This window comes from Cebidichthys violaceus, unplaced genomic scaffold, assembly GCF_023349555.1.
Source record: "Cebidichthys violaceus isolate CVI_PGR_0920_01 unplaced genomic scaffold, fCebVio1.0.p SCAF_7, whole genome shotgun sequence".
In the NCBI taxonomy this organism is placed as follows: Eukaryota; Metazoa; Chordata; class Actinopteri; order Perciformes; family Stichaeidae; genus Cebidichthys; species Cebidichthys violaceus.
This window is the reverse complement of record NW_027176927.1, coordinates 6,852,483-6,877,970: the sequence shown is the minus strand read 5'-3', so window position 1 is coordinate 6,877,970 and position 25,488 is coordinate 6,852,483. Positions and strand designations below refer to the sequence as shown.

Sequence of the window (25,488 nt, the reverse complement as noted above, 5' to 3'; positions counted from 1 at the left end):
AGCAAAGCGCGTAATGTGCCTGTTAGAGGTTACATCGACAGAGGCCATAAACAGTCAGATTATGTGTTCACAGTAGTGACAGATGCCAATAACACACAGAATCTCTCTCTCTATATATACACACACACACACACACACACACACACACACACACACACACACACACACACACACACACACACACACACACACACAAACACACATCAGCCTGCATCCATGTGCAAGACAGCAGGTAGGTATAATATTTAATAATATACTGAATAAATGAGAATACACCACATCTATTAGCACTCAAAACCATCAGCACAATTATTTACATTATTATGTCTCCCCTCGCCTACAAAACTATGAGAATCATGAATGTCAAATCATTGGTGCATATTTGTGTGCATACAATTGTTTGTACAGTCTTTATTCTCTATGAAAAAAATGGTATACCCTAATAGTTTTTTTAAAAACTTTTTTCTCCTTATGTATTGTATATTCATATCTGTATATTGTATCACAACTGGTACATGATCTCCAAGGAATTCCAGTTCAAAAACAAGCCATAAATACATGCATACAAAATATATTACTACCGGTGTGGTGAAACCTTCTTGGCAAGTGTTGGGTAAGGTGGTTAATAGGGAAGCCCCTCTCATCATCAAACAAGATGTAACCATAATCTTCTTCACTGAACTCTGCACTCCTATTGTATTACGTAACCCAAATAATTGCTGTGTAGGAGTAAAGAACCGTGTTATTGCTGATAATTTTCAGAGAGGCACATGGCTGTGGCATGCAAACTATTTGACACAAGTTGATCCTGCATCTATACTGGTGAGAATGTTTTTTTCTGTCTTATATTTCATCTGATAACTGGTTGTTGGGTATATTTTGAGTTGGGAATCTGTGTAAAAGTGAAGTGATCACTATCTCTCAACAACATAAACCTTGACATGGTGTGTGGAGAGATCAAGAGCTATTGTCATCTTATCTTATCACATCTACTGTTGAGTATCTCTGTTTGGTAATGTGTAAAAGGACAGATACCTTTACTCAGCTTCAGAGTTTTGTCCCATGCCTTTTTTTCTGCGAACTGATAGAAAGATAACATATCTCACTATCACCCTCTGCATGACATAAGAATAAAATGCATCACTTTAAGTTAGGATTTATTAAAAAGCTTGATAAACTCTTTATGCAGCTAGCTTCTATTCACAATATATTACAACATGCATATTTATTTACAGACACCACATTACTAGCTTTTAGCTGACTAAAGTATCTGTAGCAAAGGTTGGTTGACTTGATAAATGTTTGAGCCATCAGTGCATTTTAATCATGGGCTGGTAAAGAAATATCACAGGCCTTGAGGTAGACGTAATCCTGTAGATAAAGTGAGGAAAAATACACATTTTTGACCTTGTCTCTAAGATAATATTTCCTGTAGGGATTTGTTATAATGACTACAAATTGTTGAATTGTTTTAATGGCATTAGGCGCAGATATTTCTCTTAAATCATGTCTGGTTCTTAGCCACTAGTGCATGGCTTTTAGTTCCTTTACTGTGCACAAAGCACCTCAATAATCCTCATGTTTCCAGATGTTTAATAGGGCGACGAAGCACCACGTCCACAGGCCCAGGGGGCAGACTTCTGATCAAAGTCCAGGCCTCCAGGCGCCTCATTCCCACCACGCTCATTCCTTCAATCTCTTCCACCTCATCACCAGGACGTACCTCGCCAACAGGTCCTCCTGAAGGGAAAAGGTGGATTTAATAAACATGTCTGTATACAAGCTTTATTGGCCGTGCACATACAAGGAATTTGACTCTCTCATAATGTACTTTCACAGAATAGAAATAGAAATAACTGCTAGGGACTAGCTGGACAGATAAAGGTTAAGAGTAGGCAGGACAGTTATCTACACAAGTAGCTAAAATAGGTGTTAATACAAATCATATAAATATGTATAAAAAACATCAATGCCCAAGAATAAAATAGAAAATAAAACATCTATACGCTCTGTCAAATGCTCTGTGAGTTGTAAACAAAACCAATGGTGTGAAGAAATAAATATTGAATGATTGACCGTATGATTATGTACAGTATGTACAAGTAAAGATGTTTATCTACGGTATATACAGCATGTAGGATTTATATTGACAGTGACAGATGGTATGTACGTAAAAGAACAAACTGTGCATTAAAAACTGCAAAATTATATTCTATAATGGCAGTGTATGTCTTATTTAACTGTTCATCAGGCTGACCGCCTGTTGAAAGAAACTGTTCTTTTGTCCTGTAGCGCCTCCCAGAGTGAAGAAGCTGAAACAGGTTGTGTTCTAGAGAGGTAAACTCGCAGCGATCATAATGAAAATGTAATGTAGAATGTTTATAACAATATCTAAATATGGACACCTAACCTGTTGGGTTGCAAGAACTATGTCAAGTTGTTTTTAACCTGTATGAACGAATCTTGTATATTTCTTATTTCTGCATATTTACAAAGAATACTTGGACCACCATGTCCAATAACAAAAAAAATGAAATAAAAAATACTCAAAAGGCAATAGTCACAATATGCCTCTTTGCTCATGTATTTCTTTCCCAACTTCATTTGGCAGTAGAATAACCTTAATAATTTCATAAATCAAACACTTTATAGATTTTACTTTTTTTGAGACTATAGAAAGACATCTCTAACTTAATGCCACAGCCTAATTGTGATATTTAAAGAAAATTATATGCTTTTCTGTTTCAACCTGGCTGTGATCCTGTGCACAGAGTGAGGTCCATAATCATGGTTTTCTGAGTTGGGAGTGGAAGAGCTTGCCTGGCCTGCAGGCAGCCCAAACCTCAACCCCATCCAACATCTTTGGGATGAATTGGCTAACAAGGACTTATCACCCAAAGTCTGTGCCTGAGCTCACTAATGCTATTGTGGCTGAATAGCCCACTACAATTGGATGTTTACACACTCAGCCGTTTAAGTTCTCACCCTGGAAGATCTTCTGTACAGTGAGTGGTCGGTTCCCAAGGTTGGAGTCCACACCTCCCTCCAGGCTGAAGCCCAGATCCCTGGTGTTCTTCTCCAGACGCACACACACATGCTGACCTGAGAGCAGCAAACGCACAAAAACACAGATAAAGTATCTCACTTTAAACTGCTGCAGCTTTAGGACTAATGTATTTTCACAACTCTGGTAAAGTATCACTTCTCACCTGTCTCAGTGCACTGAGTCTGTGTTTGTCCCTGATTAATCGTCTGCTCTCCTCCCTTACAGACACTGCTCACCCCTCCCCTCCTCAGGACCACCACCCCCATCTCCCGAGTCTTTGCTCTCCTCAGGACCCTCAGGGCCTCCCAGTGGGCATAGCCGCACAGTGCTGTGCCGTTGATTGACAGGACCTGGTCCCCTTCCCTTATGGAGCCTTCCTGGGCTGCAACACCCAAGTGAAACACCTTGTGAACCTGAGAGGTAGAAATCGAGAGACAAATGATGGAGACTCAGGATGATGCTTTTCAATATTTTTCAGGAGAAAGCTGGAAGGGGTGTTTCCTCACAGTGACTGGCTTGTTCTGGTCCACGCCTCCCGCCACACTGAAGCCCAGTCCCACACCCATGTCCTTATGGAGAACCACCACCTGCACATTGTTATAGTCCTGCAAAAAGTGAAGGCAGCGAGTAAGAGACAGAAGTTATACTTTTTGTCCTGATTGATTTTGTGGTGTGCAACTTGCATGGGAAAGGGAACCTTATTCATGACAATGTTAAGATTGTTGACCACAAAAAGTTACATCGTACCTGCAGAGTGCTGTCTCCCACGCTCCTGACGTCCTCCAGCAGCCTGTCGAGCTCCTCACTGGGCATCACAGACACACAGGACAGGGCCGACATGTCTGAGCTCAGCGAGGCAGTCCGATAGCTGCTAGATTGCCACTCATCGCTATCATTCTCCGACTCGTATTCAACACCAGCAAAGTTACATAGTTCTGAAAGACTGCAGGGAGGAAAGTGTGAAGAATTTAAAGTTAAAAAGCAATGTTAATGTGTTTAATAATCACTCCTAGTGGTGGATATAATGTTATAACATGTTTGTTTGGAAAAGTGTTAAATCATAAAAGTATAATCATTCTATGTATCAAACTATAAAATACAGTTACTAAATGTTTTGAGGGAAAGAGAGAGACCTTTGAGACAGGCTTTTCAGATCCGAAAACAACTGTATGATAATGTGATGAGTTTGGTGAGACTGACTTCAGGAATGTGGGGTGTTAACAGTGGGGGAAGGAGACGTATTGATCAAACAGAGATGTAGATGAAGACAGTCCTAAGAAAACATGGGGGTCGGGTAAACGCAGTTTTATGAGGAGGAGGACAGGTCGGACCAGAGGACACTGTTCAGACATTATGCGGATCACTTAGACCAATGGAGAGCATTGTCCGAGGACAGGAGGAGACAATCGGATTCCAGCCAATCACAAAGCTGATGATGGACTTTTGAAAGTAAACTACTGACTTTTGGGTATAAAAACATTGTTCGGGGAGATGTTGTTCAGTTCTTGGCGATCCTCTTTACTGTAAACTGGCGTTTGTAGGCCGGTAGGGGGGGAGTGTCTTTGAATTCGGTTTCGCGATTCCTTACTGTCGACAGTGTAATTCAGTTTGTAATTGTCTTTTTAGCATTTGTGAATTATAAATACTTTTTCATTGTAAGCCGGATCCAGCTGATTTTTCTTAGCGTGACTTCGTTGCTCAAACAACAACGAAAGAGCGAGAGGTCCGCGGCCTCCTGCGAGCAGAGGTCTCACTCCATTACAAAAGACAAGAGTTATGAGTTCAGAAAATTGATAAATTGTTGAAAGGAATAATTACAACCAGAAATGTGACATATTACAGTACCCACCTGACACAGAAGCTCTTGTGATCCGACTGGCTCATGTTACTAGTGATGGTCACCGAGGACTCTCCGGAGTCTGAATCATAGTTTGAATCCTCGTCCCTCTGTGTACTTTCATCATCATCATCATCCTCATAATCCTCTTCATCATCATCCCAGACCTTAATGTTTGGTTTCAAGCCAGCTACCCAGGCATTCAGGTCCAACAGCTGTTTCTTCCCATGTGGATGGGCTGTGTTGACATCTGGTAAAATGAGATCAGGGAGGTTGCTGTGGGAGGAAGTGGCAAGGGGACGAGGGAGAAGCGGTGAATCTTGTTTGGGGATTTTGGCTGCTTGTGTGAGGACAGAAGCATTTTCATTTTTACTGTGAGCAATGGGAAAGGCGTTCTCTGGTTGTGTGGTAGGTGTAAGAAAGGGTGAGTTGTTCGGAGAGTTTGTTGGAGTCTTGTCTTCATCACTAACAGGTGAAGTAACCCTAGGGGGTGTTGTTTTCTGCACACCAGCGGAGTTGGATAGTTGCAAGGATGGTGCCTCCTCAGGGCTTGAGGTTCTGTAAAAATCTGTCTCGTCTATGTAAAAGTTTCTACATTTTCTTTGAGCGCCTCCATTTAGTGGGATTTCTAGGGTTGTCTTGAAACTGGAATATTTACCAAAATCAGCACAATTGTTAGTGCTATCCATTTCTTTTCCTTCATCCTCAACCAAATCATCCATTTCTCTCTCTCTCCTCCCTAATCTTAGTCCAATCTCATCCACTGATAAAGATCTATTTGATGCAAGCTTCTTTCTTCCTCCTGTCACTTTCTCCTCAGTTTCATCACCTGCCTCCCCTCCCTCTTTCAATCCCTCCCTCTTGTGTCTCAATCCACCTATTGCTTTTGCTGACCCGCTCTTTTTCACTCCATCATGAGCCCAGCTGAGATGTGTTGGCACAGAAAAGGCCCGTCTGGGCATCAGGGCTTCTCCTGTGGCCAAACTCTGTGTGAGAGCCTCAAACTGATTGATCTTATTTCTCACACTGGCTGCAGAGGCGGACAACACCCTCTCCGGGAATTTCCTCCTCTCTATTGATTTCATTGTCACTGTCTGTAGGTTTGGATCAAACACATCATCAGTGCAGCTAATCTTTAATTCTGCTTCTTCTTTTGTTACTTCATCTGTTTTTTCCGCTTGTTCTTCAAGTCGCTCGGTTCTTTCACTCAATGTCCCTTGTATTCCATTAGTCTCGCCCTTCATCCCGCCATGATCCTTACTCCCATTCCCACTTGCTCTTCCTTCCCTCAAACCAGACAAATCTTTCAAAGAAACTGTTCTCTCTTCTTCTACGAAACTGTTTAAATGTGGTGGTGAAGTAATTCCTGCTGCAGCCCTGGCAGATTGTATCTGAGCTGCTATCGAGTACCTGCTCCTGGCTCTATCCAGAGACCTTGTGCCCATTTCCTCTAACCCTCCACTCAAGGTAACTCCCCCTACCTCTGAGTACTCTCTGTGATGGGACGTTGCTGAGGTTGAGAAGTCCCTAATTATGCTGCGATCCTCCATTTTACTGAAACCAGCTGACCCATAGAGTTTCTCTATCCGCTCCATTATGCTCTGACCTCCTTTGGGCCCAAACGAAGAAGTTGTTCCTATGACACCAGAGCCAGGTCCAGACAGGGACCTAAACCTAGTGGGAAGAGAATGACCTTTACTGGCCCTGTCCAAAGTCTGACTCATGTGACTCACTGGGCTCCTCTCCTGAACATTACTTGTTGGTAAATAGGTCTGTATTGAAGACATCACCCTGCCCCTCATGCCTTCAACTCCGGTCCTTCTTTCGTCCATGCCTCGTTGGGTTGGCAACACGAACATGTCAGCTATCTTGCCACAATCAGGGCTTGATGCCCCTGCTCTCCAATCTAGACTCTTACTTCTACTCGGCAGGCTGTATTTCCTCCAGTCTGTCCTGCCCCGGCTTTCAGACGCAGATGCATATTTTCTACTTCTGTCAGTGCCAAAATTTGTGATAGTTTTGTCTGCTGTGCCATTCTGGTTCAGCTCGGTAGATATTTTGTAGTCCGACGTATCCTCTTTCTCACTCTGACCTTTGACACTGCTGCGACTCTCCGTCCTGGCTTGATAACCAGAGACTGTGTGATCCTCTTCTTTGGTTGTACCTTCTGTGCCAGTGTGCGTCCTGAATCTCTCTCTCTCGCCAACTTCCTCATCACTCTTCCTCTCCTCCTCCAAAAACAATTTGGGTTTCCTAACACCTGGCCTGCGAGTGAGACTGTACGAGGGAGAGTTAGCTGAGCGGACAGTGAAGCGTGCTTCTGTCCTCTGGTTATCATACTCACTCACTGGAGTAGGCAGCAAGGACAAGTCCATTGTCTGAGAGTAAACAAAGTTAATGATCTGCTGTCAAGTGCCAAATCCCAAAAAGAGAGTGGAAGAGTGAACTTGATCTTTAGGCAATTGCAAGCAACTGTCTTTTAGAGGAAAATCTGGAAGCAGTTTGTGTGAATGCAGCAGCTGCGAGTGTGTAAAAAGCTTTCAGTTACTTGCACTGAAACAAAAATACTGCATTAAAAAGTTTGATATTTCAGCGGCACTCCTGATGATTCTCTGTATTGTGTTCTTGATGAGATGACTCCTCTGGGTCCTCTTCTTGATCTCTTGTTGTTCTGTCCCTTGCAGTCTATGGTTCCCCCAGCACGACTTTAGCGAACAGCTCCCGTTGCCTGCCAAGCATAAAAATGTACAAATTTCCATCCTGAGAACGGATTGGGCTGGAATGTTATGATATGTGGATTGTGGTTGCTTTGGCTCCTCGAAATGGTCAAACAGAAGCACAGAGTGGTTGAGAATAGTGAACACAAGACGTTACAGGGAAGCATAAAGTGGAGAGTGAATGGATGAGATATGAAAATGATAAGAAGAAAAAATAGGAACAGAAAAGCATGAGGGCCAGAGAGCCAAAAACACTACAATATACTCACTCCTGTCAGTTATGTCATTTTGGAACACATCCCTGCCCCTCTGACATTCCCCTCACACTGACTTAATGAGCTTATTCAAAGAACAGTGGGACTCAGATAATGCACTCTGTTGTACACACACACATCATAACTGCTGTTTACACAAGCAACATACTCATGACTACCTGTCATCGTCAGCTAAACCTGAACCCAAAACTGGAAAAACTCCCCTAACGGCAATCCATCCAGCCAAAACAATGTATTAAAGTTCCACTATCAGTCTCTGTGTAGCCTGTATCGGTTTCATAAAACCAAAGTAAGACAACAACAGACTGAAACCTTGTTACAGTGTATTCAGGTGAAATGATCAGATAAGATGGACAAAGATGAGGACAGGGCCACTTTGATTTACATACAGCCTGCTGAGAGATAGATAGCATTACTGATGGACAATGGCTCATCAGGGAGTTCTCAGCCACACACAACAGGCACCGTCTGTAAGCCAGTGAAACCATCTTTGATCATTAATCAAGTCAGAATTAGGCTCCAAACATCTCTTTTGAAACTGAACACAAACAGTGCAAGCTTTTGATTTTCTGTATAAACACAACAGGAGAAAAGAATAAGATAAGCAGTGCCTGTGTAATTATATGAAGCCGTTTATGTAGGTTACAGCGTGTAACTTTTGGCGACAGTCTCTATGGCGCTTTCCAATGCAGGTGAGTCTGAGTGTCGGTTTACAGAAACACCTGTTCAGTGAGGTCACAAAGACTCCCATCTGGGTAACCCGGGCAACACGGCACAGTTTTCTTTAAACTCCGATTGAACAGCAAGAAAGACACAAATGCACCCAGACATTCGATAAAAAGAACATTTACTCTCTCACATAATTACAACATTCACAAACACATGTGCCTTACCTTCTCTTGGAGTGACTTCTTTACCTGTCACCACTGTGTTGTCACGGGTTCATAATGAAGGCAGCGCTCTGTAATGACATCAGCTCCTACAGGAACTCCTCTCTCGTCTCTTTTCATCAGTTTTGCATGATGGAGTGAGTACAGTGACGCAAACTTGCCACACTGGTTTATCCTCTAGTCCTCTCTCTCTCTCTCTCTCTCTCTCTCTCTCTCTCTCTGTCTCTCTCCTCCCCCTCCCATTGTTGTTTTCTCCCTCTTTTCCTCTTCTCACAGGGTAGCATTCCTGACTTCAGTTAAGTGTGTAACCAACTAAACGGCTAAACAGGGAGTGCGCGCGCACACACACACACACACACACACACACACACACACACACACACACACACACACACACACACACACACGCCCTTGTGACGCTGCAAACTTCAAAACTTCAAACTCTCTCACACATCAGCATTTCATAGCTCAAGTGAGAGAAGATATAGTTGAGATCATTGTGTGAAACGGAACAAGAATGACATTTCCCAACACAGGCTTATTATATCACCCCACCTAAAGACAAACCTAAGTTTAATCATCTGTGCTGAGCAGGTATCAAAATACATAATAACAGAGCACCTTTAATTGGGACCAGAGACCACAAAGAGCTCATGTGGACCCAGAAAATACCATCAGGGATTAATATTGTTAAAAGGTACACCTCTCGTATGACATATGTTTAACAAAACAAAACTCTATTACAGACGCACTGAGAATCTGTGGGACCGTAATGCTGACTGAAGGAGTGAAATGCCTGAGATTGATAGATTTTATCCACACAGAGGATAAAGAAGAAAACACACAGAAGAAGAAGAAGAAGAAGAAGAAGAAGAAGAAGAAGAAGAAGAAGAAGAAGAAGAAGAAGAATTGTTTTTGCAAAAACTGAATTCTGCAGAGTGGGAACAAACAGCCTTCAGTCGTTCAAGGAGAAACAGAGAACAGATATTTAACATTTTTAAATATCTAATAAGCACTTACAGTTTTGGTTGTCATGTAGAGGCTCATGTTCGTACTGCTGCTTTTTTGCATGCACCTGCTTCCTTTGAGACAGAGGAAACTGTGGTTACTACATCAGCATGCTGCAACACTAAATACAGGACGTCTTAACGTCTCTCTGTGCCTGTCAAAAGCCAAAACCAACTGAGTCAGAGACATTAATCCTAGGCCGAGTCTTTTCATTAATGATCCAATCAGTGATTAGCCATACAGAGAGTTGATATGTCGCATGGTCTTCTCTCAGGACAGAGATAAGTCTGTGAGCAGGGAGAAATAGCTCCAGTGCGACTCCACAGACACCCACCCTTGTTCCTGACAGAAGAATGGCTCTCAGTGTCTCTGCAGGATGGATGCAAATCACTGTCCTACTCACAGAGACACACTGGTTCTGTAAATTCATTATTTAGGGTGTAGGACTCAGAGGGTTTTGTGAGAAAAGGCAGTGTATTATATTGAATCAGTAGCTCACAGTGGATATAAATAGTCTGCAGTCCATTCAGTCTCAAGAAAGAGTGTGAAAATTGAGCAATTTCATGGTCTCTGACTTTGCTTGACGGCCGAGCTGGAGATTGTGGATGCGGGACTTTATTTTCTGTCATTGGTGTTTGTTTGTTGGTTTGTTTGTTGGTTGGGTCGTAGTGAAGTCGCTTTCAGCAGCAGGTGGCAGAAGAGGCCAGAAAAACGTCAGATCTGACGTCACTCCTGCCTTTACCAGTCACGTGACCACCGCGGAAGTCAACAAACCGGGAGGATAGCGAAATGTAAAGACGAAAAGCACTTAACTTATTCTACTTCCCTGTTCTCTGTCTTTCGTTTGACGTTTTTAGATGTTAATGCGTTTTAAAAACGAGCATTTAAATGAAACCGCGTGCCTTTCAAATGTCATATGTTGGACGTACTTTCCGTCATTTAGCTGAAGTTAGCCAACGTTAACGTTAGTTAGTTTAAATTAAACGCACCGTTTCAACATGCCGACTGTTCCTCTTCTCTCGAGCGTTAACGTGGTGCTCGTAATGGCCTACGGTAGTCTGGTGAGTCTGTTTCACTTTGTAACTATGTAATATCCAAGTCCAGTTTAAGTTCAAATCTAAATGAAGTATTTTACAACTGCTTTGATTGAATTTTTGCAACAGTTTCTGTAGACAAACATTGTATCAACGAGTCAAACTGGCTACATTTTTTACCCTAAAACATAAAACTCCTATGCTGAGTCATTACAACACCTCATAGAAGAGTTCAGTGCTGTTTAGCAGACTCCTACATCACCACATCAATGCAACATGAGTCTGCAAACGTTACTGAATCCAAGCGAGCATCACTACAACACAGCTGCTGATCACTTGTGGTGGGTGCAGTACAGAAATGGTAAAACGATGATGCAAAGAAGTCAAATCTTTAAATTAAAGATTTACTTTATGTTTAGACTTAAACCACATTATCTATGTTTTATAGTTCTACAGTATGATCAATAAATATTTTAAATAAATCAAATAAAAGTTTTCAAAAAGAAGTGTTTTTTGATTCTACTCTTCCTCATTTCAAAACTAACTTCTGTGTATATTGCACTTTTTGCACATTACGTACCCCACCGAGTTTAAAAGCGATGATATTCTGATTGTCCATTACACTTCCTAATAAACATGATATGATATGGGTTTCATATCTACATGAACAAATCAAAGCACTACTGTATCCATAACCTGATAATACTCTTTTCAAAATCATAATCATGTTCTTATACATTTGTCATAAGAACAAATGTAACAAAGTCAAGTTCTGTTTTAACACAGGGAAGAAACCCGAACATAGTTTTTAACACTCTGGCGCACACATGCGTACTACGCCAGGTTGTTGACCTTCTCATCCGGAGAGTCCTGAGCACCACGTAGTCCTACACTAGTCTGGATCCAGGTTCAACTTATCTACTCGTTCATTCTCAAAGCATAATATAACCAGTCCACTCGTCCTGGCTGTCCCAGTATAACCAGTCCTCTGTCTGGTCCCACTGCACTCCTCATTAATATGAGTAAATGTAATTTGTTACATCGCTGTGCAAAATTAATTAAAACATGTATGTAGTAAGTTCAATATATCAATATTTTGTGTATTTTAATGAATTAATTAAATGATTTACATATTTTGTTCTGTTTATCTTCCACTGGCATCCTGTAAACTAAGCTTTAAACGGTTAAAACATCCACTACCTCTTCCCTCAAGGTGTTTGTTTTGCTATTCATCTTCGTCAAAAGACAAATTATGAGATTTGCCATGAAGTCTCGTAGAGGACCACATGTTCCCCTTGGCCACAATGCTCCTAAGGTACCACACACACACCATAATGAACCAGAAGTGAGATGCTGTACAATGTGTTGCTTATGAAATATTATATCATAGCTTTGTGTTTCATATGTGTGTGTGTGTGTGCTGTAGGAGCTGAGACAAGAAATTGATGCCAAACTGTGCCAGGTCCAGAAAATACACTTTGAGCCTCGTCTGCTGTACCCAGATGATGACCGGCTAAAGCAAAAAGAACTGTGCGGTTAGTGGTGCACATAAACACACACACACACACACACACACATATACAATCGTTATGCACAAGTGTGCACAACTATCTATGTGTGTTGCAGGTTCCTATGACTATCTGTACAGGATGAGAGCACTGGATGCCATCAGAGACACTGGTAAGCTTCGCTGTCACTTATCTTAGTTACGGTTTTGTGTTGTTGTCATGACAGACTGTTACAATATCACCTGCACTTTAGATCTTCCTTTCCGTGAACTTGGCGGCACATCCACCGCTGTGACGGGTAAAAGACTCCGGACGTGGCTTCTACAGCTGCGAAACTCCCACTGTGTGTTCCGAGACAGCCTGAGCTCACTCATCGACACGGTGCTGGATGGGTACAACAAGGCACGTCACGGGGCGGAGGTCAGTGTGTCTGTGTGCGATCGTCTCTCATCAAACACATCCTAGCGATAATGTGTTCCACGGCCTGCAGTCTAAACCGATGACAAGAACATTTTTGTTTAAATACAGTATGTGCCTTGTAGTTCAATACCATAAACAACCATTTACATATGGCACACATGATTTTGCATATATTAGTGCATGTGTTGTAGCCTACCGTACATCACACTTCTGTAAATTGTTTATATTTATATTTACATTTTTACCATGTAGCCCATCCTGGTGTGTTCTGTATATTGCGATTGCATGAGAAGCTGACAAATGTCTGAAGTCCTGTCATCTGCTCTTGTTTGTGTCTGAAGGCTTTTGGTGAGGCTGAATTTTTGAAATATCATGAAGCTCTGACTGAATTGGCCTCTGTGTGAGTAAAACCACCCTTTCCTCACAGTGCTCCCTCACAGCTCTCCTTTTAGGCTAATCCCACCGTGGAATGGTAATTATGCAGCGGAAACAATCTGTTTTTCACTTCGCTTTTTCAGCGTCAAGTCTCACAGCGGTAGCAGCACTCCGAGTCAGTACCACCAGTCCGCTGCCAAAGACCTGACCAGCACCATGGAGCCTGCGAGCTCCTCCTCCTCCCCCACCCAAACCACCTACCTCACATCGTCAATGCAGCAGCGCAGCAAGCGGCCCAGACACTTCCTGGAGCTGAAGAACTTCAAAGACAACTACAACACTCTGGACAGTTCGTTCTGAAATTGTATCCAAAAGAAAGGTCAAAGACGAGGTAGAGCCGTCAGTGATTAAAGTGCCTACGGACAACGACGGGTCACCAGATAGCTTAGAGTAATGATAAAAACACTGCCTTTGTATACCCAAACGTATTTCCTGGTTTACAGTTGAATGCATATCAGACTCAGTGCTCTATATCTAAGTGTAGCCTATGCATAGAGCCTGTATTAATGCATGTGCAGTATAAGTAAGTAGGGTTGATTTGACCAAAACCAGAGCTACGGGGCAATGCAATGGCATAAGACAATCAGTATTTATTGCACAATGTAAAGGCCTATGCAGACTTGTTGAAATGACTGGATTAAAACATGCTTATAGTTAACTATGGTTGTAGAGAAACCAAGTGTTAATGTTTAAAAAACACACACACACACACACACACACACACACACACACACACACACACACACACACACACACACACACACACACACACACTTTTTATGTCACTTATGTTTACATCTATGTACGTCACTACTGTTCATTTGCTGGAGTGCAATTGCTGTCTGTTTTTTCTTTGTGCCTTTAATGTTTGTTTTACATAAGCCATACTTGATTTAATGAATTTTGATGATTAAGTGCTCTTTTTTATTGTTAATCAGTTCTCTCAGTGCAATGCAATTTAACAGTATTCCAGTACATTAATGCATCATTTTGAATGTTGCACCAGGGGAAGTCTTTTCTTGACTTTTGTCTTTTTTTAAAAGGTAGACTGGCCTCCAGATATCTAAAATGTGTTTCTTTGCTAGTCAGGGTTCCTATAAGGTGAATCATTTTATTTTCTGTGGTTGTTATTCAAATGGCTATCCAAATAAAACAATGACATACAGACGAGATGGTGTACAATGTTCTTACATGAGTTCTAGTGTATAGTATCCAGCAGAGGGCGCTCTTTCATAGTAATCTTAAAAGTTCTTAAAGCTTGCTTCATTTTAGTAACAAGTCAAAAGAAACATTACATTCATTTTCAGTAATTTATTCTGAGAACCACAAACACAAATACAGTAATAGATTAGAATGTACTTCATAAAAAAATCTCCTCTCTCACAGTCTGTCTAAAAGTTTTTTTCATATATAAATAAATACAAAGGAGAAAGTTGTTAGGTAGAAATTAAAACATAAGTTAAAAGTGTGTACAAAACAAGCTGGCTGTTTACACAATGAGAGGGAACTGAAATGCTTTACAAGAAACATGTAGAATAGCGACACTTCTTTGAAATCATATTTTTTTTCCTTCTGCTTCCTCAGTTTCATGAAGTGCCATATTGTTATTTGGGGCTTAAAACCATATTATCATTTAAAAACATCACAGGGTGTTGACCTTATATCAACTATAGTCAGTATTTACATGTTAAGCATCTTCCCGTTCACTCAGCAAAGTGAACAGAGTCATGGGTAAGTAACTAATGATTACACAGGAAGTAGATCATCTGGTTAATGATTTTTACATGAAACTTTTAGCTTTGTTAGCTAGGTTTTCTACATTACTGTATATAAGCTTTATAATGTCATAACCCACTTTGGCAAATGATCTGTCATCCTGCACTTTGCTCAACCGTTCTGCTTTGATACAACAACGCCAAAGGTCTAAAAAGCAATTCAAAACAGGGCAGCACAAGATAACACTCGCATAAAGTACGCAGTATTTATGAATAGTATTTATAAACTTCAAATGCACATCAGCTGAATCAGTACGCTTAATGCATCTACATTAAAGCTGACACACACACACACACACACACACACACATTCATAAGCTGTGCACAAACGCACAGCAAGCTTCTGTGCGTGTGTACTGCCAAACATCACGTATAGTTTCCTTCAAGAGTGTTTGTGGTTTAAGTGGTAGTGTTGTAGTTTCAGTCCAGGAAGCTCAACTCTGACACCACAAATGTTAAAGCGATCAGATGTGGTCGTAGAGCTGCTGTTAAGTTTTAGTCCGCATCGCAAAGATTTGGTGGTTCTTGACAATTGCTGTCTTTTTTTGTTCTGCAGTCGCTTCATGACTTGATCTCGATGACTCTGATGAAAGGGAGTGGTTTGTTGGATGAGTTGGACGGCTTGATTGGTTTACTGAGGGGACAAGAGGAAAAGACGTGAGTTTTTGGATTTTGAAACAGTATAAAAACTAGTAATCAGTATGCATCTCATGCAGATGTACGACTACATTACAGTGCAGCAGGAATGAGTCTTGTGTCTTAAAAAAGGCAGTTGCTGACAAGTGGCTAAATGAGACTACAAAACGTCATCACACCCACTGGTTTACTTTCACAGTCTGGTGTATGTTTGTGCAACTGGTGGGGTTTGTTTGTAAATAACATTAGCTTTTCACTTTTGCCGATTGCATTCATGCTTCAAAAATCATAAAAGTGTTCATTTGTGAAGATTATATTGCTGAACAAAACGTGTAAGCATCATAAACTTTTGTTTATCACAGAGTTTATTTTCTGCAATAATCCAAAAACTAATGGAAAAATCCCATTGGCTTTTAGTTAAAGGAACCAGTGTGATGCTAACTTCCGAGGTTGGCCGACAAAAATACGTCATCCCTGCGGCACTCTATAGGTGAATATGTCATGTGTGTTTACATGTACTGTATTTTGGGACCTGTTTCACCAAATTTGCAAAAAATTAAATTAAAATAAACTTGCAAACCTGCTTGGGCAAGAATAGGCCCTGTAGGACTTGCACATTTGCAGGGTTTGTGGGAGTAAATAATATTAAGAGGAAAGGCAAAATAAGTTACCTGTAGACGATCTGGGGGTTGCGCTCTGATGAAAGGTAGGAATTTGACCGTTGTCCTCCCAGGAAGTAATCCATCTGGTCATGCATCTCTCGGTTCTGCACAAACAGGAGATCAGGGGTCAGTCCACATAACACCAAAATAAATAATTAATGCGGCCACAAAGTAGACAGTGGTTGCATCTCCTTCCCTTTCATATCTCCTCGCTGTCTGCAGATATTTTATTTCCTTTCTCCCGCCCATCACTTCCATTAACCACGACTCTTTATTCTAAATTTTGCTGATGAGCCATAAAATGTTCTTTATATGAGAAGACAATAAGCAGGACTCACCTCAGCCTCCAAAAAAGTCACTTTCTCCTCTAGCTCTTTGATGACGCGGTCCCTCTCCTGGATCACCATGCGAGAGTTCTGGAGCTAAATACGAAACAAAAACACAGTCAAACAGTCAGTAAATCCTGCACAAATATGAACAGAGACAATGTGTTTGCTTTACAAAGTCTCACACATGTGCGCCTCACCTGTTCAATCATGTGTCTGACTTTCCTTTGCTGGCTTTTCAGCATGTCATCCAGATGGTGGATCTTTTCTTTGAGAATAGCCACCTCCCTCTCCAACTGCTCAGTCCTAAAAATACACGCAGAGAGTTAGAACGCGGAACACATGATCTATCTGTCACTGATTGGTAGATAATCATTCATGCTGTTAATGTGTTTGTGTTAGCTGACCTCTGCTCCCCTTTCTGGCCCTCCTCTCTGATCTTGCGCAGTTCGCGGAGTTCGTCCTCGCGGCTGCGTATTGCCTCTCGCAGGGTGGAGCTCTCCTGCTCCATCCCTCCCAGCAACCTCTGGAGCTCGTCTATGCGCATGTCTTTCTTCTCGCTGGCTTCTTCTGTAATCTTCAACTTCTCCTCCTCAACGCTGAGGCACTCTCTCAGCCTGCGGCTTTCAGCCTGGAAGAGGCAGGGAGAAAAAAGACGGGACACTTAATTACTTTAGTTTAAAATGTAGTACCGTTTCATTGCAACCAAAATGCAGTGTACATTATTTGTGATGATTCATAACGCATGTAAAACATAAGCTCTGTATATGTGTGTTACCTGCAGCCTCTCTTTGTCCTCTTGGTGTTTATTTTCTGCTTCCTGTAGCTGTGCATATAAGCGCTTACTGACCTCCCTCAGCTTGGCTCTCTCGGCTTCTTCATCGGCTTCCTAAAAGAGACAGAATGTAGTGTTAGATTAGCAGAGAGATACTGTAATGTGTGTGGCAGAGTCAGAGTCCAGATCTTAATCCAGTGAAGAATTTGTGATTGAACTTGTTCACTCACAATTCCTGGGCCACCTTGAGCAGTTTGAGGGAAATTTCCAGATAAATTCTGACTTGAAGGGGATGAATACTTATACAAAACAGGTATTTTGTATTTGTAATCATTTAGATCGCTTTGTCAAGATCTGTTTTCACCTTGACCTTAAAGGGCATTTCCTGTTAATCAGTCTCAGAAACAGCCACACCTACTATTATTTAATTTTGTAAAACAATAAAAACAACAATTCAAGATGGATCGATAGACAGATAGATGTTTTCATGATGATAAATGTAAAATCTGGATTTGGCTGTCATAAGAAAACAGGCGTGTCTGTGTGCGTCACTAGAGCAGTTGGATCACGACCAGCGTTGTCCTCCTAATTTCTGCAACGCTTCTGTGAGTGAGCCATATCGTGAGTCACAGCTAAATGCTATAATCGGCACAAAAACTATTGAACCAAACACAATGGTGCCAGCTCTGTTTGTATTTGTACACAACATTACTGACACGTAGATAGTACTAGTGGTTGCTAAAAGTGTGTGTCTCAAAGACAGCAACAAAACTATTAAAGGAGAGGTATCTGTGGAATGCTGGGAACAATGAGGCGGGCCTGAACACAAAAACACATGTAGGGAGAGGAACAGTGTGTGCTGGAACGGCTCTCTCACACATTTTAATACACCCTGGGGTGCTATAGCATATTTACACTCTTGCTGTAACTGTAATCCTGTGTTTTTCTCCTATTTCACATCTCTGTTTGTCTCTGTGTTTAACTTTATACCTCCTTCCACCTGCGTGCCTCAGGCAGGTGATCGCTTTACAGGTATCGCACGAAACACACATTGTCCAGATGAAAAACACAAACGGTGGAATGCAGCCATGATATGCATGCGAGATTTGATAAGTGCATTGCTCACGTACATACTGTATATTTAATTATTATTATTAACTTTGAATGCTCACCTGTGCGTCAGCTTTGGGTCCTCCCTTTGGGGACGACGAGGCGCTCTTTCTGAAGGGAAGACCAACTTTCCACCCATTTGTGAGAGGCTGGAAAAGAGAAAAGGAGGAAGTCAGCTGGTGATGGTGACAAAAGAGGTTGAGGAAATTCCATTAAGCACACAGGATGCAAGGTTAACAATAACAAAGGGCACAACAAAGCAGCTTAAAATACACCTACCTTGTTTTTGGCTGCCATCTGCTCCCTCAGTGTCTTCAGGCAATACCTCACCTGTGTGAAATACAGACATATAATGAGTTACAAATTTTTTATAATGTTTTAACATGTGTATGTTCTCTATGAAGTAATGAGCACAAGACAAACATGTATGGAAGCCAAGAGGAATATACATGTTGCAAATATGCAAATTGTTACATGATCCAGGAGACGGAGTGGAGAGACTGTGTGCGGGTTTAAAATGAGTGTCAGAGCTAAAGAAGATACTGTCCAGAGACTGACCTCCTGTATCTGGGAAACCTCGTCTGACAGCATCTTCAGGCTCTGCTGGTGTTTATGCTGCTCTTGTTTGCGGGCCTCTAGATAAACCTGGACAGACAAGGACAGACAAACACGGATGTTAAACACCGACGTGACCACGAAACAAACACACACCATTTATTTCGTCAAAAGCAACAGCCAATGATGTGCCACACCCACCTTGATAACTTCAACCTGCTCCTCTTTGTATTTGACCGGTTCAGGGTTCAGAGATGTCCCGTCAGTGGCCGGCTGCACCAGCGCATACGCACGTCCAATTGGCTGGAGGTTAGAAAGCAGAGGAGTTAACAGTGCGGTATGCACAGTGTTGCGTCAGGATGGGTGTGATACATTTCCAAACATCGTCACTGTGTTTTGCTAACACTAGAAGAGAAGGGGAGTTGGAGCATGTTCCTGATGAATATTGCAACACACAATTTGGAAGAACAGTCAGGAATACTTGTGTTTAAAAATCATTATGAGCAATGTTATTAAACTGAATACATACTTGTCCTGAGTAAATTATTCCTGTTAGCATGTGACTGACTGTGAGTCTCTATAATATGTAGGCAGAAACATTTAGCCATATAACGATGGAGACAAACCCATAAACATCTGGTGCTTCTAGAAGTAGTATTCAGACTTAACCATTAGCAGAGACACACAGAAGGTGGGGAGACCTTATGCAACTCGGCTGCTCTGGTGGTCTGTTTTTTTTAAATCTAACTTTGGCACTGTTTTTGGGAAACCAATGGTTGTCTTGAGACATTTTGATTTGTTTGTGTTAAAACCATGGTATTAAAAAACGCTAAGCAGTTTGAGTCTCTGTGCAGTTTGTGTTTAGGATACTTGTGTGGAGGAACGGCAGCTCTGAGGATCATTGGGAAGTCTAACTGACTGAGCTTTCAGATCCAAATATGGCCTGAATGATAGCACCTTCACCTCAAAGATAACAGTGCTACTGTTGCTGCTGGGTTTTTTTTCCTCCAAAGAAATCACAGATCATTCTCCCTTTGTTTTACAACAAATCCGGCTGAGTCTCTTCTATTAAAGATGAAAAGTCTATATATATATATATATATATATATATATAAATAAAGCATAATATAATAAACCCTCAATTGTCCAAACCATGTATCTAAAACAGTGATGAATGTTATTATGTACAACTCTTTCCGTTGCTACTCTCCTCTTTCTCCTAGCGTTCTGATTCCCTCTCTGCACTGGTGTTACAGTCCAGGTTATAACCCAAGTTATCAGGTGCAGGAAGTTCTTACCTTGTCCCTGTGCTGCTCCGTGCTCTGAGCTGCCTGCCTCTGGTCGTGCAGTGTGAGCCGCAGTCGCCTGCACCCCTCCTGAAAAAAGGCAACGAAGAAATGAGACGATGAAGTGAAGCCACAAAGAGACCGTTATGTGATGGAGAGACTGATTGGACTATTTTGAGGCGGTGAGGAGGGAAAAAAATAAAAGAGGAGGAGAGACTGAGTCATACTCACTGACAGAAACAGAGGAGAGAGAGAGTAACCAGTAAGAGAGAGGGGGTACGAGCGTCAGAAAAAGCAAAAGTTTTTCACAGCTGCACAGAGACAGACTGTTTGAATTAAATTGTGTGCTGTGGACGTCAGAGGGACTTTAGGCGGAAACTCTCCAGGCGCTCGCAGCCAATTGGAAGCAGAGGCTGGATTTCTGGGAAAGTGGGCAGATAATGTAATGTCAAGCAAGACAGAACATTTCCATGGAAACAGAATCCTCACAGTAGCCATAAACTCTGTCACTCTAACAATGTGAGAGGGAAGAGTAAGTCCGAGACAAAAACGCTTTAAAAAAAGCAAGACACACCAACCTTCCAAGCAGTTTTCTTTAGTCGCAGGAGGGGAGTCGCGTTAACGGGAAAAGTCTTGAGCGGGATGTGACTGGGTGTGTGTCCTCCAGCACAGGGAACCCCCTTAAATGTGATACCCAGTGAGTGCGTGTGCGAGTATAAGTATGAGGATGTGAGGGAGAGGAGGTCAGGGACAGTCTATAACTCATTCCAGCCAAACAATCTTGTTCTGTTTATCTTTCCGTAATGTATTCACTGTGTCCTCCTGGAGGCTAAATCATGGCAGCTCTGAGACACGGAACAGGCAAAGAAGAAATGGCTGCAATGTTCTCTTGCGATTAAATACTTTAAATGCAAACAAGCAAACCAATTCCACAGAAGAACACACACACACACACACACACACACACACACACACACACACACACACACACACACACACACACACACACACACACACACACACACACACACACCAGATTAATTGATGATATATTATACTGGCCTAAGCTTAATGGGTAATGAGTCTGGCAGAGGATAACAGAGGCTTGTGTGTGCGCCATCATTTGTTTGTCCATATTTGACCTTTTTGTACAGTATTACTTTTATTTCTTTGTTTTCTTTTGGTACATAATTTGCAGTACAAAAAGGACCAGAGTATGTCACATTGCCTTTCCTGTTTTTTTTCCAGATTTTTTTTTCTTTGATTATTTGAATATTTGTTACTGGCAGTCCTACTTTAAACTCAATTGTTTTTGCAGTTTACCTTTAAAGTGGTAGTCAAAGTGTGTACTGCATATCTCCCTCTGCATAGAAACCATATGCAGAATGCCTCAGCCTTGATATTAGCCAGACAGGAGAAGTGAACTGGGTTGTGTTGTGTAATGCAGAGCTAAAGAGCAGAGAGAGGTTATAAAAGAAAGGTCACGTGTTGTATAGACTACAGAGAGCCTTTATGAGTAGCTGGTTATCTGTTCAGGAAGATGTAATGGAAGAGAAAGCAGAGAGGGACAGATGGGACTGAAAATCTTAACGAACAATAAAAAAGGCAGAGGAAATAGCATAATAATTTGGGTGGGGGTTCAACTATGACAAACAAAACTCAGAGAAATGAAAACCAAAAATTCCCCACTTGTTCAACATGTTTTCCTCTCAGATTACAAGTACCTGAAAGCTCTAACACAGCCATTATATGGGGGGAAAAGAGGGGAGGGGGAGAAAAAGGGAGAACAGTGAGAGGGTTGTTAAGAAGGAATCCATCATTATACAACTTCTCTGGCTCTTCATAGACAACCAAACAAAGACTCCACTAATCCTGACTCTGCCATCGACTATTTACACGCTAGTCTCTCTGCCTGTTTTCTCTTTTATATCCACACACTCAAGAATGCTGTCTATACCACCTTCAAAGACAACCTGTAATACTAGATTTCCCGGGAACACAGACAAAGGGACCAGTTGGATGGGCTCATGGAAGGTGACATGCACGCACACGGGAAAATTCACCCCCCGATATACACACAATAAAAGTACACACACACATACATAAAGTAGACACTGCCTTTATAACAGGGCAGAAACCTGAAACCATGCACGCACACACAGCGTCCGCACTGCTGGGTGCACCGACAAAGAGCACAATAGATCATGGGGTACGGCCGGGCTGAAAGGCTTTAAGGGTATGAAGACGCTTTTTGTTTTGGACTTTGGCATCAGGAGGCCTGTAAATCGTGCGAGTTGAATTAACCGAGATGTGAATGCCAACATGGCATTGTTGCTGATAAACAGAGCTGCAGAATTAGGGGCAAAAACCGAAATGTCTTTTAGAGCTCTGAGCCACTTTAGGAAAAGTACTCAATGTTCAGCAGCAGGTATCATGGCTATAAACAGCAACACATCTTGTGCCTGCAGGCGTTGTACCTGCATTCCACAAGTGCTGCTTTCCTACACCCGCTGCATAGATGCCACCTTTGTCTTCCGTCCAGCTACAGGTGTGAGCCGATACAAGGAATAATACAAACATGTTTTTCTACAATACCTTTTTATCATAAGCATAACTTGCCAAACTTCTCAGTACATTTGTGTTTGAAGTCATCTTTACATAAGCAGCTGAATAGAAACTGCAGAAAAAAAATGTCAAATTTATGACTCAGCTCAGAAAATGTTTCATTATATAAGTTACAAATGATTGTTAATGACGTAACAAGTCAGAAATGTCACTTTGGTCTCTGGGAAATTGTGATTTTCCCCATTCTTTGACATTTCATTGGCTCAATGATTATTCGATTAATCAAGAAAATATTTAACAAATGAATCAATAATGGATAATAATAATTGCTAGTTGCAGCGGTAGTTTATCCTGTTTTGGGATTAAATTAGTAGTAGTATTAGTATTGAGCTGTTGCCAGTATGGTGAGGGGTATTTTTGACTGTCAAAGCTTGCCCCTTTAGTCAGTCAGCAGTCTGAACAAACTAAAGGGTTAAGTTAAAGGATAGACACAAACTGAGGTGTGAACTGAAGCCTTGGGAGGTTTGCGTGTGTTTAACATCACGTGAGAACCTGAACAGGTGAACGTTGATGGTAAACAGATAGTCCAGAATGTGCGTCATGAAGTCAACAGGGCAGACTCTCACTTTAGTTTCTACAATCATCTTCCTATCAATTATTTTGTCTTTGTGGTTTTTCCTGCTCTGTCTAGGGTGCGAACCAGGTGTGATCTGACATATTCCATTCGTTCCTCTACAGTGATGTATTTAGCATATGTCATGTTTGGCTCATTCCCAGCCAGTAATGTCACACACTCCTGACTGAGATGATGTCTGACGATGAGGAAAGACATCAGGAATGTCTTAAGTCACAGGGAATCTAAATGGCTGGAGGGATAATTGTGGCATTGTTTAAAAAGTGCCCCAGAAGAAAAAATCTTCTCAATACAATGGGGTTTGAGGGAGGAAAAATTGTACCACAAGTTTCAAATAATTCCCAAATAATAGCTTGACTTTGGTCGCTATTATAAAGTTTAAAGTAACAATTTGTGTCAAAGCCAGGCCAATCCTTCTGTTTTATTTCAGATCATATCATCTCAGTTCCAGGAAACAAACTTATCAACAATACACCCACTGAAGACCTTTCCCTGCTACATTCCCTCTCCTCATGTATCCTTATGGACTGACCTCCCCCTGCCTGATAAACAGTAAGGGTTTCTTCTTTTTGTTAATAAGTCATTATGAAATGTTACGTGTAGAGGTGAAATATTTCTGCCGGTTCATTTAGTCTGACCAGAATAACCTTATCAGATATGTAAATAACTCTAGGTGGGTGACTATTTGACTGTGATAAATATGAATTTGTTTTCTGTATGAAGCTCATGCAAATATGCTATCAGTCGCATGTTAAGAATGTATTATAGATAAAACAGAAGCTGAGTTTCACGTACTGCTTCCCGAGAAATAATCTGTTTATTAGGTGTGTGAGTGGTGCTGCCCTTTGTACACTCTGACCTTTTTGTACAGTTAGACAACAGTATCTGATATTTAAGTGTCGACCATTGACACAAAATCTGGCTCTCAAATTCTGCTCTAATCACACTCAGTTATTTAATCCAAAATAATCATGGTGGAGAATGTTCACTGCACTGCCCTTCTTTAGAGAATTTCATCTGAGCTCAGTGGATCTGTCGCTGCTGACAGGTATTGAGCTCAGCAGGAGGCTGCTGATAAGGTGAAAGTGTCATGTTGCTCTGCAAACTCATAAACCACAGAGCAGGAAAACTGTTTGCTTTTGTCAGGCGAGGTAAGTGATTAAACCTCTGCTTCCACAGACAGGAGGAGGATAAAGCTCATCTACTGTACATGACGTGGGCAGCCGCTGATCACTCATTTACAGTACAAGTATCTAGCAAAGAGTGATGTTTAATCTTGCTTAAGTAAACGTATCATGCACAGGTGGTGCACATGCTGCACAAGAAAAGTGTTTAAAGGTTTGTCTCCTGAGCTGCCTTCACTGTCTGTCACAACTACAACTGTAAGCCCTTAAATGATGAGGGCAGAAGGCAACTGTGACAGGCACAGATGTTATCTGGACTCTTATCTGTGTTGGGACTTGGGGGGTTTGGGGCTAATACTTTAATTAGAACAAGGCCAGAGACTTAATAGTAAATACACCACTTAGAGGAGATGAAGCCTGAGCAGAACCACAGATTCACACAGAGCCTCTAATACAGGCAACAGAGCCGAGAAGAGTCGCGTAAAGAAAAACGAGAGAAGAAACTAAAAGTGAAAGATCTAGAATCTGAAAAAAGGAACCAGCAGCTCCACAAATCAGAGTGGACAAAATATGAACTGAGGTCTTTACCTTTGGTTTTCTGCATGATTCACAAATTGATTGAAAAAGAAGCATGTGAATATCGAGTAACTTACCCCATGCTCTTGATTTCTGATGTCCTCAAATGTGCACAGGCTTCTCGTCATTCCGTTCATCTTTGACAGAAATAAAACTTCCTCAAACAAACAAATGAATAAATAAATAAAAGTGAACTGTATAAAGCTCCCTCCGTTTGTCTCTCTGCTGCTGCTCGTCCACGGTAGCTGCTGCTGTTATTAGTCTTCAGACCGGTGTGCTCGTGTGTGTGTGTGT

At 41.6% G+C, this 25,488-nt stretch overlaps 3 protein-coding genes across 4 annotated transcripts; 1 reads left to right on the top strand and 2 right to left on the bottom strand.

Annotated features, from left to right (window-relative positions):
• Positions 1–110: 110 nt before the first annotated feature.
• Positions 111–9,922, bottom strand: si:dkey-92i15.4 (uncharacterized). Of its 2 annotated transcripts, none has more exons than XM_068735317.1 (7): positions 9,786–9,922; positions 4,896–7,611; positions 3,794–3,989; positions 3,553–3,651; positions 3,210–3,459; positions 2,986–3,102; positions 111–1,740 (listed from the first exon to the last, which is right to left on the bottom strand). In XM_068735317.1, the coding sequence occupies exons 2-7, from the start codon at positions 7,256–7,258 to the stop codon at positions 1,577–1,579; spliced, it is 3,189 nt and encodes a 1,062-aa protein (XP_068591418.1). In that variant the 5' UTR covers positions 7,259–7,611; positions 9,786–9,922; the 3' UTR covers positions 111–1,576. The 2 variants fall into 2 exon arrangements, with proteins under 2 accessions (XP_068591418.1, XP_068591419.1); XM_068735318.1 differs by lacking the exon at positions 9,786–9,922 and adding an exon at positions 8,769–9,224.
• Positions 9,923–10,553: 631 nt separating this feature from the next.
• cunh1orf43 (chromosome unknown C1orf43 homolog) lies at positions 10,554–14,340 on the top strand. The gene is made up of 7 exons (XM_068735135.1): positions 10,554–10,834; positions 12,021–12,122; positions 12,234–12,342; positions 12,434–12,487; positions 12,569–12,735; positions 13,077–13,135; positions 13,254–14,340. The coding sequence occupies exons 1-7, from the start codon at positions 10,772–10,774 to the stop codon at positions 13,468–13,470; spliced, it is 771 nt and encodes a 256-aa protein (XP_068591236.1). The 5' UTR covers positions 10,554–10,771; the 3' UTR covers positions 13,471–14,340.
• Positions 14,341–14,466: 126 nt separating this feature from the next.
• On the bottom strand, positions 14,467–25,488 carry tuft1a (tuftelin 1a). The gene is made up of 12 exons (XM_068735134.1): positions 25,272–25,488; positions 20,308–20,385; positions 19,211–19,312; positions 19,013–19,099; positions 18,734–18,784; positions 18,517–18,603; positions 17,348–17,458; positions 16,977–17,200; positions 16,770–16,875; positions 16,582–16,665; positions 16,253–16,347; positions 14,467–15,579 (listed from the first exon to the last, which is right to left on the bottom strand). The coding sequence occupies exons 1-12, from the start codon at positions 25,329–25,331 to the stop codon at positions 15,507–15,509; spliced, it is 1,158 nt and encodes a 385-aa protein (XP_068591235.1). The 5' UTR covers positions 25,332–25,488; the 3' UTR covers positions 14,467–15,506.

Coding starts and splice junctions, on each gene's coding strand:
- si:dkey-92i15.4 (XM_068735317.1), bottom strand. CDS start 7,258: ATGGACTTGTCCTTGCTGCCTACTCCAGTGAGTGAGTATGATAACCAG. Junction 3,103..3,209: donor GACTCAGTGCACTGAGACAG/GTGAGAAGTGAT, acceptor TGCTGCTCTCAG/GTCAGCATGTGTGTGTGCGT. Junction 1,741..2,985: donor TGTACAGAAGATCTTCCAGG/GTGAGAACTTAA, acceptor TTTTCCCTTCAG/GAGGACCTGTTGGCGAGGTA.
- tuft1a (XM_068735134.1), bottom strand. CDS start 25,331: ATGAACGGAATGACGAGAAGCCTGTGCACATTTGAGGACATCAGAAAT. Junction 19,313..20,307: donor CGGAGCAGCACAGGGACAAG/GTAAGAACTTCC, acceptor TCTAACCTCCAG/CCAATTGGACGTGCGTATGC. Junction 17,201..17,347: donor AGGACAAAGAGAGGCTGCAG/GTAACACACATA, acceptor TGCCTCTTCCAG/GCTGAAAGCCGCAGGCTGAG.
- cunh1orf43 (XM_068735135.1), top strand. CDS start 10,772: ATGCCGACTGTTCCTCTTCTCTCGAGCGTTAACGTGGTGCTCGTAATG. Junction 12,488..12,568: donor GGATGCCATCAGAGACACTG/GTAAGCTTCGCT, acceptor CCTGCACTTTAG/ATCTTCCTTTCCGTGAACTT. Junction 12,736..13,076: donor AGGCACGTCACGGGGCGGAG/GTCAGTGTGTCT, acceptor TTGTGTCTGAAG/GCTTTTGGTGAGGCTGAATT.